Here is a 17278-nt window from a genome sequence, read left to right as displayed (position 1 = left end):
CCACAGACACATAGAAGCTGTGTCCCTGCCCCCAGGCAGCATGCATTCATAAGCCAGAAGCTGAAGCCTTGTGGTTTGTAATGGGGGGTCTGTTACTGCGTTCTAGGTTCACTGCCTTCACCGTTAATGTGTCAGCTTTTGCATTTAATAAAATCTTGCTGTTACTTGTTCCTGTTTCAAACATCTGAAGAAACTGAAGCCTTTGAAGGATTATCATACCTGGAATTACATAGTTAATCAGTATCAGAATCAGCATTTGAACCAGACCGTGTGACTCCAGATCTCTAATCCTTGACTGCTGGTCTGCGGTAAATGTGCTTGAGATGCCGGGAGAATGACAGCAAGGCATCTGCCTAGGCTATCCGTGTCGTCTTCAGGGAGCAGGTGGTATTTGACTAGGGTGTTCAAAGAACGAATGAGAATTAGCTACTGGATGGGGAGAGGAGGGCATTTCTCATGGAATAGTTTGGGTGTGAGAAAGGTTACTGAACACTTGGAGCTGTGTGTAATTTCTTCAGTTGGCATTTAGTTAAGAGATGAGGTTGAAAAGGTGAGTATAGTCCAGAAGACCAGGTCACAAAGATCCTGTGGTCCATGTTAAGCAGTCTGTACTTTGTTTTCTAGTTACGGTGATTCTTTAAAGAAGTTAAATAGCTCTTGAGGAGCTCCTGAAGAGTTTATTTTAAAGAGGACAGCATGGTTGTATTTGCGTTTAGAAACCTAGTTCTGGTGATGCAGTGTGAAGTGGGTCAAGGAAGCCCTCCAATCCAGCGCTCACAGTGGTCAGTGAGGGGTGACCAGGGCCTGGATGAAGGCAGAGGGGGTCCAGGAGGCAGAGGTTGTGCGAAGGATTAGGATAGGATGGGAAAGGCAGAGTGCTGGGTTCAGTTGAGGTCTAATGAAAGGACAGAACCACGTAGGTCCCAGTGTTCTTTTTGGAGTAGATGATGATACTGGATGTGGGGAGGGGAGCTTCTTTGGACGGTCTCTGCCAGTCGTGGTTACACAGGGTGGGGGCTTGTGCGAAGTCTAGACTGTCGTGTGTATGGATGTGGAGATCAGGAGGGTTTCCGGGTAGGTTTGCCAGGTTATCAGCACACAGGTAACAGCTGAAACTGCATGGGTAATAGCTGAAGTTGTTAACATAGATAACGTTCACTTAACGGTAAACGTTGCCGGGTACTGGTTACCATGTGTGCCGTTAGGCACTAGAGATAAAACACAGACCAAAGCAGACATTTAAAAAAAAATTCTTATTCTCAGGAGCTAACAGTTTAGTAGTGGGGATGGATTAAAGTAAATACTGTATCATGTGGTAACATTATGGAGAAAAAGCAGGCGGTGGAGGGCAGAGAACTCTGAGGGGAGGGATAGATTTGTGCAGTTTTGAATTGTTGAGCTAGGGACTGTCCACCACGTAGCAGAAGGCTGACCAAGGTGAGGGAGTGAACAGCAGAGTATTGGAGTCACAGGCTGGGGGCAGGGGCTTGTGCCTGGAACAGTCCAGGAGATACACAAAGGCCACGCGCTCGCCGACACTTGGCATTTTCTGGAGGTTTATTTATTTTTAGTAGCCGTCCTAATGGGTGTGAATGGGTGTGATTTACAGTTGCATTTCCCTGGTAACTAGTGACGTTGAACATCTTTTCATGTGCATATTGCCCATCTGTATATATATCTTCTTTAGAGAATGAAAACCGATTAGAAGTCATTATATTGTAAGATCTTATCCTAATTGTTTGGCAAAACATAACCTGATGATTTGAGACTATATATATATGTATACATATATGTATATTCTTTGTTGTGTTAGTTGCTCAGTCGTGTCCGACTCTTCGTGACCCCATGGTCTGTCCATGAAATTCTCCAGGCAAGAATCCTGGAGTGGGTTGCCATTCCCTTCTCCAGGGGATCTTCCTGACCCAGGGCAAACTTGGGTCTCCTGCATCGCAGACAGATTCTTTACCATCTGAGCTACCAGGGAGGCCCAATATATTCTTCAGTTATCCTGTTTAATATGAATATTCATATGCTTTGCTGAAGAAATATTAAGGTATCTGATTATGCAGTATTGTCCCAAACCCTACTGAGGCTGTTGATTTAAGATACATATATGTACTGTAACACTTTTCTAACGAGAAAAGTTCACAATTCCAAAGCACATTCTATTCCAAGCCTTTTGGATAAGAGGCTGTGGATGTGTACTTTGGAAAGCTAAGTTCTAGTTCAAAAACCTTTACAAACTTTTGGAGTTCAGAAATTAATTAGTTGGGGGCTCCCCGTACGTTCTGTCTGGCCTTGTGCCTGGCCGGTTCTTTTCTGTCTGTGCTTCACTCTTGCTGTCCCTCTGCTGCCCTTCTCTACCTCTCGACTTCTCTGAGCCTGGTTTCCCTCCCCGACATCCCTCCCTGTCTGTGAAGTGGGCATGTGTTTCCTGCTTTGAGGACTGAATGGGGAATGACGGAGATGACAGTGTGAGATGCAGGGTCTGCCCAGGCGGTACCCCACACATGCTGAGGCTCGCTCTTCCCAGTTCATGCTCTCTCCACCTCGCAGCATGTGACCTCATTCTTACACATCTCTTTCATCAGGTAACTTTTAATCCTTAAGGAACAGGACTGTTTTTTATTAAAGTTTTCATGGGAAATGTTCCAATGTCAGAAAGACATATCTTCTCCCACCATTGCACATTCTCGTGCTGATACTAAGGGGAATCCTACCTTCCACTCCCACCTCAAAATGTCACTCCCACAGGGAATGGAAAAGAAATGTCTGGTGGGGGAGGGGGCAGGGCTGTGTCAACTTCAATTGTAATTTTCCTTTTGTACCAGATCTAGACTGGGGGTCTCTGTATACAAGAGTGGTCTCTCTCTATTGGATGGAAGTGGAGTTTTTGGCAGAAAAGTAACAATCTTCTCTCCAAAATTGCTGGTAATAAGTGTCATTATCTAGAATAGGCATATTTAAAGTTACCTCTTTTGATTTAGCCCAATTACCAGTGCACTCGGTGCCCCCTCCCATGTTTTCTTAGGTTGGACAGCCCATTCTGGCCCAGAATGTACGTCTTGTTTTAGCTGTTCTGGCGTATTCGAATGAGAAGGAAGGCTCAGGGTGAGAGCACCTCAGTTAAAAGCTTAAACAACTTATGTGCTCTTGATTTGTTGAATACCTGCTACTTTGGAAAGCTGCATATTTAACGACATTTTGACTGAAATTCACACAGGAAGTCAAAGACGCCCTTGTAATTGAGGCTTGGCAGTCCGGTCTTGGCAAGGACTGGGTTAACGGGTGGCTGGGTGCACCTGTTCCTCCCCGACTGTGCAGCCATTGTTGCTTCTGCGCCTGCACGCTGGCTCAGAGGCTTCTTTCACGAGAGAGCTGGAGGGTGGCCGGGTGCGTTTCCTAGTGCAGGAGGCTGAGGGCCCTGACGGCGGGGAGGTGTGCCGTGCCTCCGGCCTTTCGCAGACCCTCTTAGTGGTGGCGATGTGCAAACAGCTGTACTGGAGCTGGGTGTCCACCTTCATGTCAGGCATCCGCCTGGAGGAGCGCCCGGCCGCAGACGGGAAGGCTCTCCAGCAGCAGGTGATGTCGCCGCAGGTGCGTGGTCTCGCCCTGTGTGCATCCTGTGTGATCCTTGGCTCAGGAGGTTAAATTTGGTTTCTGACTGGTTATTCTGATATTTTCTGTATCTTGGAGCTGTGAAGATAGGCTAAAAGATGCTACTTTGTGAATTACAGTACATGATTCTGGAATGTAGTTTAAAGAACAGTGTGTTTAAAACCTTTTGCAGAGCTCTCTTTGGCTTTTGAGAAACAAAAAAAAATCTTACTCTAACCCCATCTTGTGTTTTTCTTTTTGATTTTTGCTCTTGAAAGAGCCTCAGTGCTCCTTGATATCGTAACACAGTGTATCCAGCTAACAGATGTTTGTCTTTTGTTTTGAGGTGTCTTAAGGAAGAGGTAAGGTTTCACCTGGCTATGCTCCAACATGAAACCTGAGATACGTCCCTTGGCCTTTTAGAAAAGGGAGTGGTTAGAAAGACCAGAGGGAGTCCTCAGATGAGTTATGGTGAAGAGGCATTTTCCTTAAATAAATTTATATAAAGAATATAAATTTGATATTATATCTTTTCAGATTTGTTAGAAGTGGGGGTGAGTGGGGTGTGTGTTTGTCATGAGCTCCAGCAAGGGACTTTCAGTAATCTCTCAGTGGTTTTTAAAGCATAAAGTGGTGAAGGATAATTTCGGTTGCTCCTTTTAAGAGTTATTAATACTTGTGTTTGATTAGGTTGAATTCTAGCTCCATTTTTAAAAACGTTAATTCATGTTTATAGAATATCCATGATAATTATACATGGTTATGTATTATATGTTATATATACAACACACATGGGGACATACCTTCTTTTATTGCTCTTCACTTTATTGTGCTTCACAGATAATAATGTATTTTACAAACTGAAAATTGTGGCAACTCTGAGTTGAGCAAGTTTATCAGCAAGCACCATTTTTTCTAAGAACATTTATGTGTTCATTTCATGTCTCTGTATCACATTTTGGTAATTTTTGTAATACTTCAAACTTTTTCATTATTATTGTATTTGTTCTGGTGATCTGTTATGGGACTTGCTGAAGGCTCAAATAATGGTTGGCATTTTTCAGTAATAAAATATTTTTAAATCAAGGCATGTCCGTTTTTTTTTGTTTTTTTTTTAAGACATAATGCTATTGCAAACTTAATAGACCAGAGTGTAAACATAATTTTTATATGTACTGGGAAACCAAAAATTTGTGACGTGCTTTATTGTGCTTCTTACTTTGTTCCTGTGGTCTGGAGCCGAATCCACAGTATCTCTGAGGTATGCCTATATGCATATACGAGTCTTGTTACATTGGGTGCAGGGCAAATCAAATTCCCCTGTGAAAAGCTACTAGGAAGGAAATTTAAGGAGAAGTGTACAATGGACTGAAGACTCTTGTTTTGGTATATTCTTTTCATATTGTTCTTAGTACCTACTTGTGCAGGCTAGAGAATGATTGCTTTCTGTGTGCACTCCGTGTTGAGCAGGCCCTCCTCCCCACCCCTGACTCCGAATCCCCACGTGCCGGCGGTGTCTCTTTAACTGCTGAGTCATTAAGGAAGGAGTTTAGTTGAGGATATTCACAGTATTGTTAAATATGGAAACTATAGTGTCACCAACTGCATTTGGTTCTAGGAGATTTATTAGCATATTTAGTTTTCGTTTGGTTGCTCGTTTTAAAGAATAAGACAGCTTATTTCAAAACTCATTAGCCTGTTTCTGGCTTTTCTAATTCCTTGTGGAATCCTGAGAACAGGACACTTCAGTTCAGATGGTTTTTTTGTTTTGTTTGTTACCTATCTTAGTGTTTTTAATGTAGCTAACTGATGTAATCAATGTATTTTCTCACTGTACAGAAAGTTGGAGTGACTGGTCCTCCTGATCCACAAGTCCGCTGTCCCTCTGTTATTGAGTTTGGGAAGTATGAAATTCATACCTGGTACTCCTCTCCATATCCTCAAGAATACTCAAGGTATGTTCTGAGAGGCCATTTACCTTTTGTTCTTAGATTCCTAGAACTCCAGCACTAGAAGTGATCTTGGAGACATTGTTGTGACCCAGTTTATCTGTACATTCAAGAAAATGGGTAGGTTTTAAGTGTCCATAATAGCAGCATACTTTGCCAGCCACTTAGTCTCAGTTGGCTTTATAATAGATTTTCTTTTCTGTAACCTATCCAAAAACTATTACTATCCAAAAACTTACGATCGGAAACCTGACACACGGTCAGAATGAAAGGGGAACATTTTTCTTTATGAGAAATTGACCTTCATATTTCACACCAAAAACTTCTTATAAAGAGAAATACTTAACTATAAATAAAGTTTTACTGAGTAGCATTTTATTTAAATTTTTATAATTTAACAAACTTAGTAAATTATTTGTTTTCCCAGGAATAATTAGCCAAATGGTATAAAATTATATATAAATGGCTTGGGTTTCTAGATATAAAAACCCATCAGTCACCCGCTTTTTGGGACAATGTAGTGAGCTTAGTGAAGCCAGATTCGTTTCCTGACTCAGCTCTGATGTTTATAAGCTATATAACATTAGAAATTACCTAGCTACTTGGTACTTCAGTTTCCTCATCTGTAAAACAGGGATAATAATAGTTCTGACCTCAGGAGGTTTATTGTGAACATTAAATGAGTAGAATCATGTAAATCACTTAAAAATGGTGAGTGCTCAATAACGTCAGTTATTTTTTTCTTTTAGGGTTGAAATTAAAAGAGTTGAAAAATAAGATTCAGTCAAAAAATTAATCACTGGCTTAGCATTTGAAGTATAGCAGTCATTAATTCTTCAATCTGGCTTACAAATCTAAGCAAATTAGAAAAACAGGAGTGAGTCCCAGACCTCAGTGACAGAGAGAGGGGGGTAGAAAGCAAAACCCCAGGAAATTAACATATAAGCTTATGAAACACAGTAGCTGAGAGCCATTTATTGTAGGATCAGTTACCTCCAAACTCTGTGTTAGACCTTTAAGGCAATATTCTATTTATTTCATGGAAGAATAACAATCTGAGTTTGTTAAAAATATTATATATTATGTATATTTGTTCAAAGAGGGAAAGAAATTCCTCAACTACCTATAGAACACAGGTATTCAATGCAATGTCTTCCTCAGGAGTTATGGCTAGCCAGGGTATTGTATAATCAAGAACAGCAAAGTTGAAGAATTAATTTCATCATTAGGTTTAAAATAAATTATTACCATTTTTAAGTGAGCTCTTTACCAGCTGTGCAGATCACAAGAGTGCCCCGCCTAGAACAGAAAGCCTGTTCAGCCTGTGTGTCGCCTGTCCTAGCGGCTGCCATGAGGAGAGTGGAGCCCCAGGCACCTGCTCTTGTCCTTTCCAGGGCGGGAGGAGGAGAGGAGCTCATTTAGTCAGGAGTGGAGACAGAGAAGATGTGAATGAGGCCGTCAATTTTAAGATATTAAGTCTGATTAAAAACGTTGCATTTTGCTCTGATGAGTTTCTCCCTAGAATTTGACTTCTTAATCAAGTTTGAGGGAGTTAGTTACCAATGAAAGAACAAACATTGCCAGCAGAAAAATAAATAACCTAAGACTTTTAATAGGATTTGTAACAGAAAGAAGCAGTAGGAAAAGAACTGTAACATACATCTAAGTAGAATTTTAGACATTTTCTGTACTTTTCATTAGTCACCATTGTGAAAGGTTCCCTGAAAATAGCAGATAATATTGTGTAATTTATAAGTTTTTTAGTAATAATTATTTTTTCTATCTATATAGTCTTAATTTTCTTAATTTCATTTTCAAAAAACCATGTTTTATTGAGTTTAGACTTGTTTCACTTCTGAGTTCTTTAAACTTTAGTTGACTATAATATTTAGAGATCACATGTTTTCTAAATAATAAACCTATATTTTTACTTTGTTAATGACTATTATTCTCTGCTAAATTACCTCTAAATTATTTTCTTATTAATAAAAGTTCTAAACACTTGAAAAATTTTCCGAATCCTAAAGCATGCAAAGTAGGACAGTTGGAGCAGAAACAAAGAAGAAAAGATCGTAAAAGGAAAACTCATATGGGAAATGGGATTACGTATTACCTCCTATCATATTCAGATGTTTGTGTGTGTGGTATATATCAAGTAGTCTTGCATCCATGATTTTTAAAAAAACAAAATGAAACAACAGCCATGAAGCAGCTTCATTTGGAGCAGTATGATTAAGTCTCAGACGTTGAAGAATATAAACCAGAGGTTTTAACCTGAGGTTTCCCCTGCAGGGCGATGTGATGCACACACATGGCAGATGGGTCCATAGAGGGCCCTCCTCTGCCTTTAAAGACATGACATAAATAGGCTGAAGGCAAGAAGAACTGTGATCATGGAATATTCTCTACTCCTGAGCTGTTTAGAGCCTTAGTTTCTTAATAACCTTTTTGCTACAAGTTCATATTAAGATAAGATCCTAAAAAGGCAGATTCTCACATATTTGAGTAGTTTGGGAACCTTGCTTTTCCTTTTGATTTTGTTCCTGACTTGACTTTCCTGTGGTCACGTATGGATGTGAGAGTTGGACTGTGAAGAAGGCTGAGCACTGAAGAATTGATGCCTTTGAACTGTGGTGTTGGAGAAGACTCTTGAGAGTCCCTTGGACTGTGGGGAGACCCAACCAGTCCATTCTGAAGGAGATCAACCCTGGGATTTCTTTGGAAGGAATGATGCTAAACCTGAACCTCCAGTACTTTGGCCACCTCATGCGAAGAGTTGACTCATTGGAAAAGACTCTGATGCTGGGAGGGATTGGGGCCAGGAGGAGAAGGGGACGACAGAGGATGAGATGGCTGGATGGCATCACGGACTCGATGGACGTGAGTCTGAGTGAACTCCGGGAGCTGGTGATGGACAGGGAGGCCTGGCGGGCTGCGATTCATGGGGTCGCAGAGAGTGAACTGAACTGAATGCAACAATGTATTAAATGCAGCAATGTATTAAAATGATCATAAGCAATGATTATAAATAATTGGTGAGATTTATCACAGGGATTCAAAGATTCTTCAATATCTGCAAATCAGTCAGTGTGAAACAACACACTGAAGAAAAGAATTAACAAATTGAAGGTCACACTGAAAATAGTGTGACCATCTCAGTAGATGCACGAAAAGCTTTTGACAAAATTCAACATTGATTTGATAAAAACTCTCCAGAAAGTGAGCATAGAGAGAACACACATGATAAAGGCACATAGGATAAGCCTACAGCTAATTGCATACTTAGTTGTGGAAAGCCGAAAGAATTTATCAGGTCAGGAACAAGCCAAGGAATAAGACCACTTTAATTCAACGTAGATTGGAAGTCCTAGCTACCGCAGTCAGACAAGAAAAAGAAAGAATCCAGATTGAAAAGGAAAAAGTAAAATTGTCACTGTTTGCAGATAATATGACACTATACATAGAAAAGTCCTAAAGAGGCCACAAAAAACGTATGGAGCTCACTGATGAATTTGGTAAAGTTGGCAGGATACAGAATTAATATGCAGAAATCTGTTGCATTTCTATACACTGACAGTGAACTATCAGAAAGTAAGGAAATAGTCTCATTTACCATTGCATCAGAAAGAATAAAATACCTGGGAATAAACCTGCTTAAGGAAGTAAAAGATCTACACTCAGAAAACAGTAAGACATTGATGAAAGAAATTGAAGATGACATAGACAAATGGAAAGATATATTATGTTTATAGATTGGAAAACTTATTGTTAAAAAGGACAATACCATGCAAAGCAATCTACTTATTATGTGCAATTCCTGTTAAATTACTCAGGGCATTTTTCTTAGAACTAGGATAAAAATTTTTTAATTTGTATAGAAATGCAAAAGACCCTGAATGGCCAAAGCAATCTTGAGAAAGTAAAACAGAGCTGGAGGGTTGACTGAGGCGATGGCACCCCACTCCAGTGGAGAATCCCATGGATGGAGGAGCCTGGTGGGCTGCAGTCCATGGGGTCGCTAAGAGTCGGACACGACTGAGCGACTTCACTTTCACTTTTCACTTTCATGCATTGGAGAAGGAAATGGCAACTCACTCCAGTGTTCTTGCCTGGAGAATCCCAGGGATGGGGGAGCCTGGTGGGCTGCCGTCTATGGGGTCACACAGAGTCGGACACAACTGCAGTGACTTAGCAACAGCAACAGTAATCAAAACAGTGTGGTCCTGGCACAAACACACAGAGATCAATGAAACATAATAGCCCAGAAATAAACCCACCACTTATGGTCAGTCTATGATGGAGAAGGCAAGAATGTACAGTGGGAAAAAGTCAGATTCTTCAGTAAATGATATTGGGACGATTGGACAGTTACATGTAACAGAATGAAACTAGACAGTTTTCTTATATCAAAAATAAACTCAGGATGGTTTAAAGTCCTAAAGATAAGACCTGAAACCATAAAATTCCTAAAAGAAAATGTAGCTGGAATACTCTTTGATATAAATTGGAGCAGGTTTGTTTTGTTTTGTTGTTGTTGTTGTTTTGATCTGTCTCCTAAAGCAAAGGAAAGAAAAGCAAAAGTAAACAAATGGAGCCTAATTAGACTTAAAAACTTTTGTACTGCAAAGGAAACGATTGACAAAATGAAAAGACAACCTACTGAATGGGAGAAAATGCTTGCAAATGATATGATCAGTAAGGGATTAATACCCAAAATCTATAAACAGAGGTGTGGTGTTTTTTTTTTCAATTTCCTTCAGCCTCAGTACTCAGTATTTATATGAGAGAAGATATATTTGAATTATGTTTCTTGTCACTGTATCATCCAGTATTTTTGTATATACAGTTTTGTTATAGTGTCAGATCATGCTTACCAGTTTTGGACATAGCTCAGGATGCAGGGGAGCCTCTGTGCTGAGGATACACGGGGTATGTGTTTATCATAGAGAGCCATGCAGTCTTCTCAGTGCAGACTAAAATACTTACAGAAGCTGCTGGCTTTTAGTTGAGGTTGCGTTCCTTCCGTGGCTTTATGAACTGGCCTGACCACTTCAGTAGAGCTTCCCAGGTGGCTCAGTGGTGGAGAACCCACCTGCACTGCAGGAGAGGCGGGAGACTCGGGTTAGACCCCTGAGTCGGGAAGGTCCCTTGGAGGAGGAGGTAGCAGCCCACGCCAGTGTTCTTCCCAGGATACCCCCATGGACAGAGGAGCCTGGCGGGCTGTGGCCATCAGGTCGCAGAGAGTCAGACATGGCTGAGCACACATGCACACACGACTTTATTGCCTGGCTCCTTATCACAGAGACTTTGCAAGGGAGAAGTCCTCTGCTAAAAAGCAAGTGCATTGAATAAATAGAAATTACTATATAAAAATAACAACATAGATGAAGCAATAATTAGAGATTTTATTTCAGTCATTGAAAATAGACCTTTGAGGTACAGGATTTAATGTCATATTTGACTGAAGAGAAAGCCAGAATTTCGGAGCAGAAGGAAGGAAGTAGTATAGCATGTCCTAACTTGAAAAAACGTTTTCCGTATTATAATTTTATACTTAAAAATGTGTACAGAATCTGCTTTTACAATCCCCACTATATTATCCATCATACTCAGCCTCTGTACGCAGTATACCTGGCGCAGGGCCTGATGGTGTTCAATACATGTTCATTTTCTGAAATTAATGAGTGAATGATCTAATAAAGGAAGAAAGAATATACAGCTTAACAAAATCTTCACTTATTGGTGTGTTCCCAAGGTAGACTTTACTTTTTACTTATTGGAGATTATCAGGGAGGAGAGAAGGTGAGATTTTCATGGCTGTCTGGTGGGTAACTTTAAAAGACGACAGAGATTAGTTTACTAGGAAGATCCCTGGATTGTGTGAATTGATTTTCCACCCTTGCCCTCTTGCTGTCGATTAGTTGGATCCTATTATCCAAATTAGTTTTGTCTTTGATTTTTGTGTTTCCTTTTTTAAAAATTTGATTAATGGGGATAATGATATATTCTTTACCTTTTTACCTGGGTAGTAATGAGAAAGAATAAGAGTGAAAGTTTGAAGTCTTATATAAAGCCCTCTTGTTTGTGTAATTATTTTTTTTTACAGGCTGCCTAAGTTATATCTCTGTGAATTCTGTCTAAAATATATGAAAAGTAGAACTATTCTGCAGCAGCACATGAAGAAGTGTGGCTGGTTCCATCCTCCTGCTAATGAGATTTATAGAAAGAATAACATTTCTGTTTTTGAGGTAAAGTAGAAGATGTTTAGTAGTTGTCTTCCTATCCATTTCAAATCCAGCACCCCCTGTGGTTTATCCGACTGCACAGCTTGATTTGTTTTGGAAATGTTTTACTATTGTTTATTCACTATGGAGTCAGTAGTTCGGCTCTATAGCGGAGAAGCAGAATTAGGCCAGTCTAAGTGGTACCAGTTCACAAACTTGATCTCTGAATAAACTATTTTGTATTTCATTGAATCAAAGACATCAGTTGTAACATATTTTATGTTCCACTCAGAAGGTAAAAGTACTGCAAATTATGAGATATATATATATATATATATGACTCCATTTGATATTTTAATGCCAACAGATTTTATTTTTGTATAGATGTGATAAGATTGTGCCTTAGACTCTATGAAACATGGCACTTAAAAGATTTCTACTGCTCTATTTAAAGGAATATTGTGTAGAGGTATATATGTAATAGCTGTAGTAAATCCTAATATTTCCTGACTTCATCATGATTGTTTGACTTAGGCTACCTCTGTGATTCTGTTTGTTAATAGTGGTTTTTAATTCCTTGATCTCAGTTCTGGTTTGATTGCCCAGCTACTAACTGAGTGCCTACCATGTGCTCGGTTCTGTTAATTCCGATGACAGACTTTCAGGTTGTCAGGATCTGCTCCATCTCTCACTTTTGTAATCTTCCCAGAGCTTTTATTTTAGGTGAGGAATAGAGGAGCTCCTGAAGGGAGGTAAAAGGTGTTTTGTACATTAAATTGCTAAAGAAGTGGCAGTCTTTTTTTTTTTTTTTTTGGCCACACAGTGTGACTTCTGGGATCTTAGTTCCCCAACCAGAGGTTGAACCCCAGACCCTCAGCAGTGAAAGTACAGAGTGCTAACCTCTGGACTGCCACGGAGTTTCCACAAGTTGCAGTCTTAAAATGTCAGTGTCTTTGGGTCTGATGTAAGCAGTCATTGGCGTGCTCATAGAGGAGCACACACTGCAGGGTGCTGGGAGCATACAGTCTCATGCTGGCCTGATCCTGGCCAACCAGAGCCCAGGAAATACCTCACTTGCCAGGTTGCTGCCTAGGGAACCTGCTCCTTGCTTTTGACAATAGATAATCCCTCAAGGAGCTTTATTTAGGGGGAAGCCTCATTTTGGCAGTCTGATTACATTGCTTCTGGCTGCTGGCACAAGTTAAACTGTTGTTTTACTTTGTTTTGCTTAACAGATGTATTTCAGAAGAGGTTACATTTAGATCTTTTGTTGAATTAAATACTTTTAAAAATACATCAGATCAGCTTGCCATCTGAAGGATTCCTGTAGTCAGTCTTTTTATAAAAGCAAAATGCTGTTTTGAAAATGGCCATCACCTCCTTGTCTAGCCTTCTTTTGTGCTTTGTTGAAGTGCAGTGTTTTGTGTATTTAGGTGTCTTAAAGTAGCAAACACTGTACTCTGCCATTTCAAGGGACAGCTTCCAGATCCAGTGTGTTCTGAGAGTTGCCAGCTCCTCCTGGGCTGGACTGTGAGTACTCACAGGCACTCTTTGCTGACATGTGTTATTCTAGAATTAAAGAGACACCTCGCTGACCGTTTTGTCTGTTTTTTTCCTCTAGGTGGATGGGAATGTGAGTACCATTTATTGTCAGAACCTGTGTCTCTTGGCAAAGTTGTTTCTTGACCACAAAACACTCTATTATGACGTGGAGCCATTTCTTTTTTATGTTCTAACCCAGAATGATGTCAAGGGCTGCCACCTTGTCGGCTACTTTTCTAAAGTAAGTACAGCAGCTGAAATGTGTCTTGAATTCATATGGAAATGTGAAACAGCCTTTGGTCGTGTCCAGGAGGCAGTGCAGGACGCAGCCCCTTCTGGGTGCCGTGTAGCTTTCTGGAAAGGGAAGCAGGAGGACCGCTGAGACACTTAGCAGGTGCCAGCAGGTGCCTAGTGACGTTCAGCAGACTGTTCTCTGCTGGGAACACAAAACTGCTACTTACACCCCAGAGGGAAAGCTTTGCCATGGCTTCTGCTCCCATGGTGATGATAGGGAGAACTTGTGAAATAAACAGAGTCATTACCTGTCTGAGTTCTTTCTCTGTTTAAATCTTCTCTTCCCAATTTGAATTTTAGACATAGAAGTAAGAATTTTTAAGAAGCCATTTTTTATTAAAGGATACTTTCTCTCCTTCCATTTTCCATTCTCTTGAAGAGAAAAAAAAGTTTCTTTTGTTGTCAGACAACGTAGAAGACGCAGTTCTATTTAAGATAAAATCTAACTGTGTAAACTAGTCAAGTGCAAAGCCCTAGCTGTTAGTAGGCCATTTCAGTAGTTAAGCATAATTTAAAATATCTTGCTTGATCTACAGAGGTGTATTTATAAAACACCGTATGTAGCGCCAAAGCAGGTGCTACAATAGAAGGCACTTGGAAGTCGGTGCTGAACTGTCCCAGTTCTAGGGGCCACATTGACGGCAGCATTTGTAGCTCTGCAGGTGGGTCAGGACTCGGATTCCTCTGCTCAGCTGAGGAGCTGACATACTGTTTCTGAGTTGCAGATGGTGTTGGGTGGCGTCGCTTCAGTTTATGTTTTTCTCCTGGGGATGGTTGCTTTGTGGGGAATGCCAGGGGCTTAACACTGCCCTCTCCCTCTCAGAGGGGTATGTTTTTCTTGATGGGCATTGCTAATCCCAAAGTACCAGGGCTGTGGTTTTGACTGTTAATCTTTGTTTTTTAAAAATTAACATTAGTGTTTAGTCTTACCAGCCTGTTGTTTTAAAACTAGACTTTTGTTTTCTCTACCAGGAAAAGCACTGTCAACAGAAATATAACGTTTCCTGTATAATGATTCTTCCTCAGTACCAACGCAAGGGCTATGGGAGGTTTCTCATCGATTTCAGTAAGGATTATAGTAACGTAACTGCTCTTCATTGTATCCTCATTGTATCTTCTTGTGGACTTTCTTTTGGTTGGACATGAAGTATTTTTAAATTGCTAATATTAGATATGAGTTTCTATGTGATTTATAGCAAATAGTTTTAATTTGAAGCTATTAATTTACAGTGGAACTTAGTTTTATTTTATGCAATAATTCTGTCTCACAATATTAAAAAGCTTTGTAGAACTACTTAAATTAGCACTAATAAAGAAGTGCAGCACCTGCCCTATTTTTCTTACCCAGTTATCTGAGAAATGTGTGCAGCGCGTTTTAGTTACAGGCTCTACCTAGTGGTTAAAAATATGCGATGCATAAAAATGATAGAAGTAAATGATAGGGTAGATAATGTAATTTCAGTTAAAAATTGAAAGCTAACTGTTCTAAAAAGGTCATGTGGAACTTGCATTTTGTTTTATACATTGATAATCTTGCTTTGACAGTAAATGTGTATTTGAGGTAAATTTTCTATTGATTCCTGGAGAAGGAAATGGCAACCCACTCCAGCACTGTTGCCTAGAAAATTCTGTGGACAGAGGAGCCTGGCTGGCTATAGTCCATGCGGTCGCAAAGAGTTGGACATGACTGTGCACACGTGCCTAATGTTGATTATGAAATAGTGGTATTTGAGGGAATATTTTCCCTCAGATATTCGCTCAAAATAGTAATATTTAAAGGAATACTTTCAGAAGTAATGCTTAAAAGGACTCTGAGAGGCAGTTCTTCTAAATATCAGGTGGTTACATTTCTAGTGTTAATTCTCTCACATGGACCAGTGAAGCTTATTCTGCTTAGCCTTAGACTGTGTCCCTAACCACATTTACTTGGAAATATGTGCCAATATGTGACACAGTATAACCACCATATGTGGTTATTTTTTATATTTTCCTGTTTTTCCAACTAGTAGTAGAGGACACAACACACGCTGTTTCCTTTAGCATCAGTATATTGTTTTGAAATAGAACTCATGATCGGATGTGTTATGCCATTAAGTAGCAGCGTTGGGAGGAATATTTTCAGTCTTTTTTTGGAGTTATACACACAACAGTCTATATGATTATAGTATTTGTTTTTATTATAAACCTTTTCCTAATGTAATGTATTTTCCCACTTCACCATTCTTAGATGGATATTTTCTTTGATGACAAAATGCTGCCCTTTTCTGCCATCTCCATTTTGATGCTTTCGCTTACAGTTCACTCCTTCCTTTTCCTGTTCCATGCATTGGACAAGAAGGCGGAGTAACAGCACCACACGGTGATGCTGGCTGTGCCCACTCGCGCTTATCAAGAATTCGGGTGGTGGGCGACTGCGAGGGGCGCTTCGGTTGAAACCAGAAACTGTCATAGAGGCCCCTCGTAGAACCACAGTCTTAACAGGATTCTGTAAAAACTGAAGGCAGTCTTATATTGTGCAAACAAATAGTTCTGTTGCCATCTAGTGGCCCAAGTAAAACATGCAAGGATGGTTTCCCCCATTGTACACTGAGGCAGAGAGCGGTCTTGCCTCGATCTTATCTGTGCAGCCCGTTAATATGAAGTCCTGATTTTTAACAGTTTGAATATTTCTAACAATGTGATTTATATTAACTATAGACAAAATAATACTAATTCAATGTCCAGAGTATATAAATTGTGTAATCTTCTTGCAAATTTGTATTCAAGTAATTTTGTAATTTTGTTCTTGAAGGAATTAGCCTCTGAAATTATAGCCTATAATACTTGGATTGATTATGGAAGAAGGGCTTGTTATTTTTGTAAACTGCTATCTTTTAGGCTCTCTGACATATTTGTGATTTGGGGGTTTCTTTAGGTTATTTGTTATCAAAGCGTGAAGGCCAAGCAGGGTCTCCAGAGAAACCGCTGTCCGATCTAGGTCGCCTTTCCTACATGGCTTACTGGAAAAGCGTAATACTGGAGTGCCTCTATCACCAGAATGACAAGCAGCTCAGCATCAAGAAGCTGAGTAAGTTGACTGGAATCTGCCCTCAAGACATTACTTCCACACTCCACCACCTGCGAATGCTGGACTTCCGGAGTGACCAGTGAGTATTAACATCCCTTTGTATAACCTTTGAAAGGTGATTGGGTAAAGGTGTCTGGATCAGGCAGCCAGATTAATATCAGTTAAAGTGCATGAATTGACATAAGTGGTGTACTTGGTGATCCTGAGACAGCATTTCCTTTATATATTTTATACTAGTGATCTTTTTAAAAGCGTATTTTCTGGTCTTCCGTCTAACTTTCAGACCTAAGCTACTGAATCTGTTATTTATGGGGAGCACCTTCATAATACAAGTAACAGCTGCAGAAATAGTATCAACTAAAATACACCTTTGATTAATTTCCATACAGATGGCACAGAATGAGCTACAGGTCAGAGGAAAGACAGCTTACCTGTCTAGTGTGATGGAGAAAAGGTCACAAAGAAAGGAGGCATTTGGGCCAGAACGATGGAGAATAAAAGACAGAATTCAAGAGAATGGCAGAAGTTTCAGAGGTGGGAAGTGTGAGACAGGAAGTGACTGAAACAACCGCTTCCATCACTCTAGTTGAGTTTGAAGTCTTTAT

The 17278-nt window shown here is 40.1% G+C and overlaps 1 protein-coding gene across 1 annotated transcript in view; it reads left to right on the top strand.

Moving 5' to 3' along the window:
* Positions 1-17278, top strand: part of KAT6A (lysine acetyltransferase 6A) — a 101451-nt gene that overhangs the window by 71187 nt on the left and 12986 nt on the right. Inside the window, exons 8-12 of the mRNA XM_040242996.1 lie at positions 5437-5552; positions 11653-11794; positions 13392-13553; positions 14579-14672; positions 16521-16752. Of these exons, the coding sequence (XP_040098930.1) occupies positions 5437-5552; positions 11653-11794; positions 13392-13553; positions 14579-14672; positions 16521-16752 (746 nt within the window). The remainder of the gene's footprint in view (positions 1-5436; positions 5553-11652; positions 11795-13391; positions 13554-14578; positions 14673-16520; positions 16753-17278) is intronic.

This window comes from Oryx dammah, unplaced genomic scaffold, assembly GCF_014754425.2.
Source record: "Oryx dammah isolate SB20612 unplaced genomic scaffold, SCBI_Odam_1.1 HiC_scaffold_7, whole genome shotgun sequence".
Classification (NCBI taxonomy): Eukaryota; Metazoa; Chordata; class Mammalia; order Artiodactyla; family Bovidae; genus Oryx; species Oryx dammah.
The sequence above is the reverse complement of the archived record's forward strand: the minus strand, read 5'-3'. Positions and strand labels throughout refer to the sequence as shown.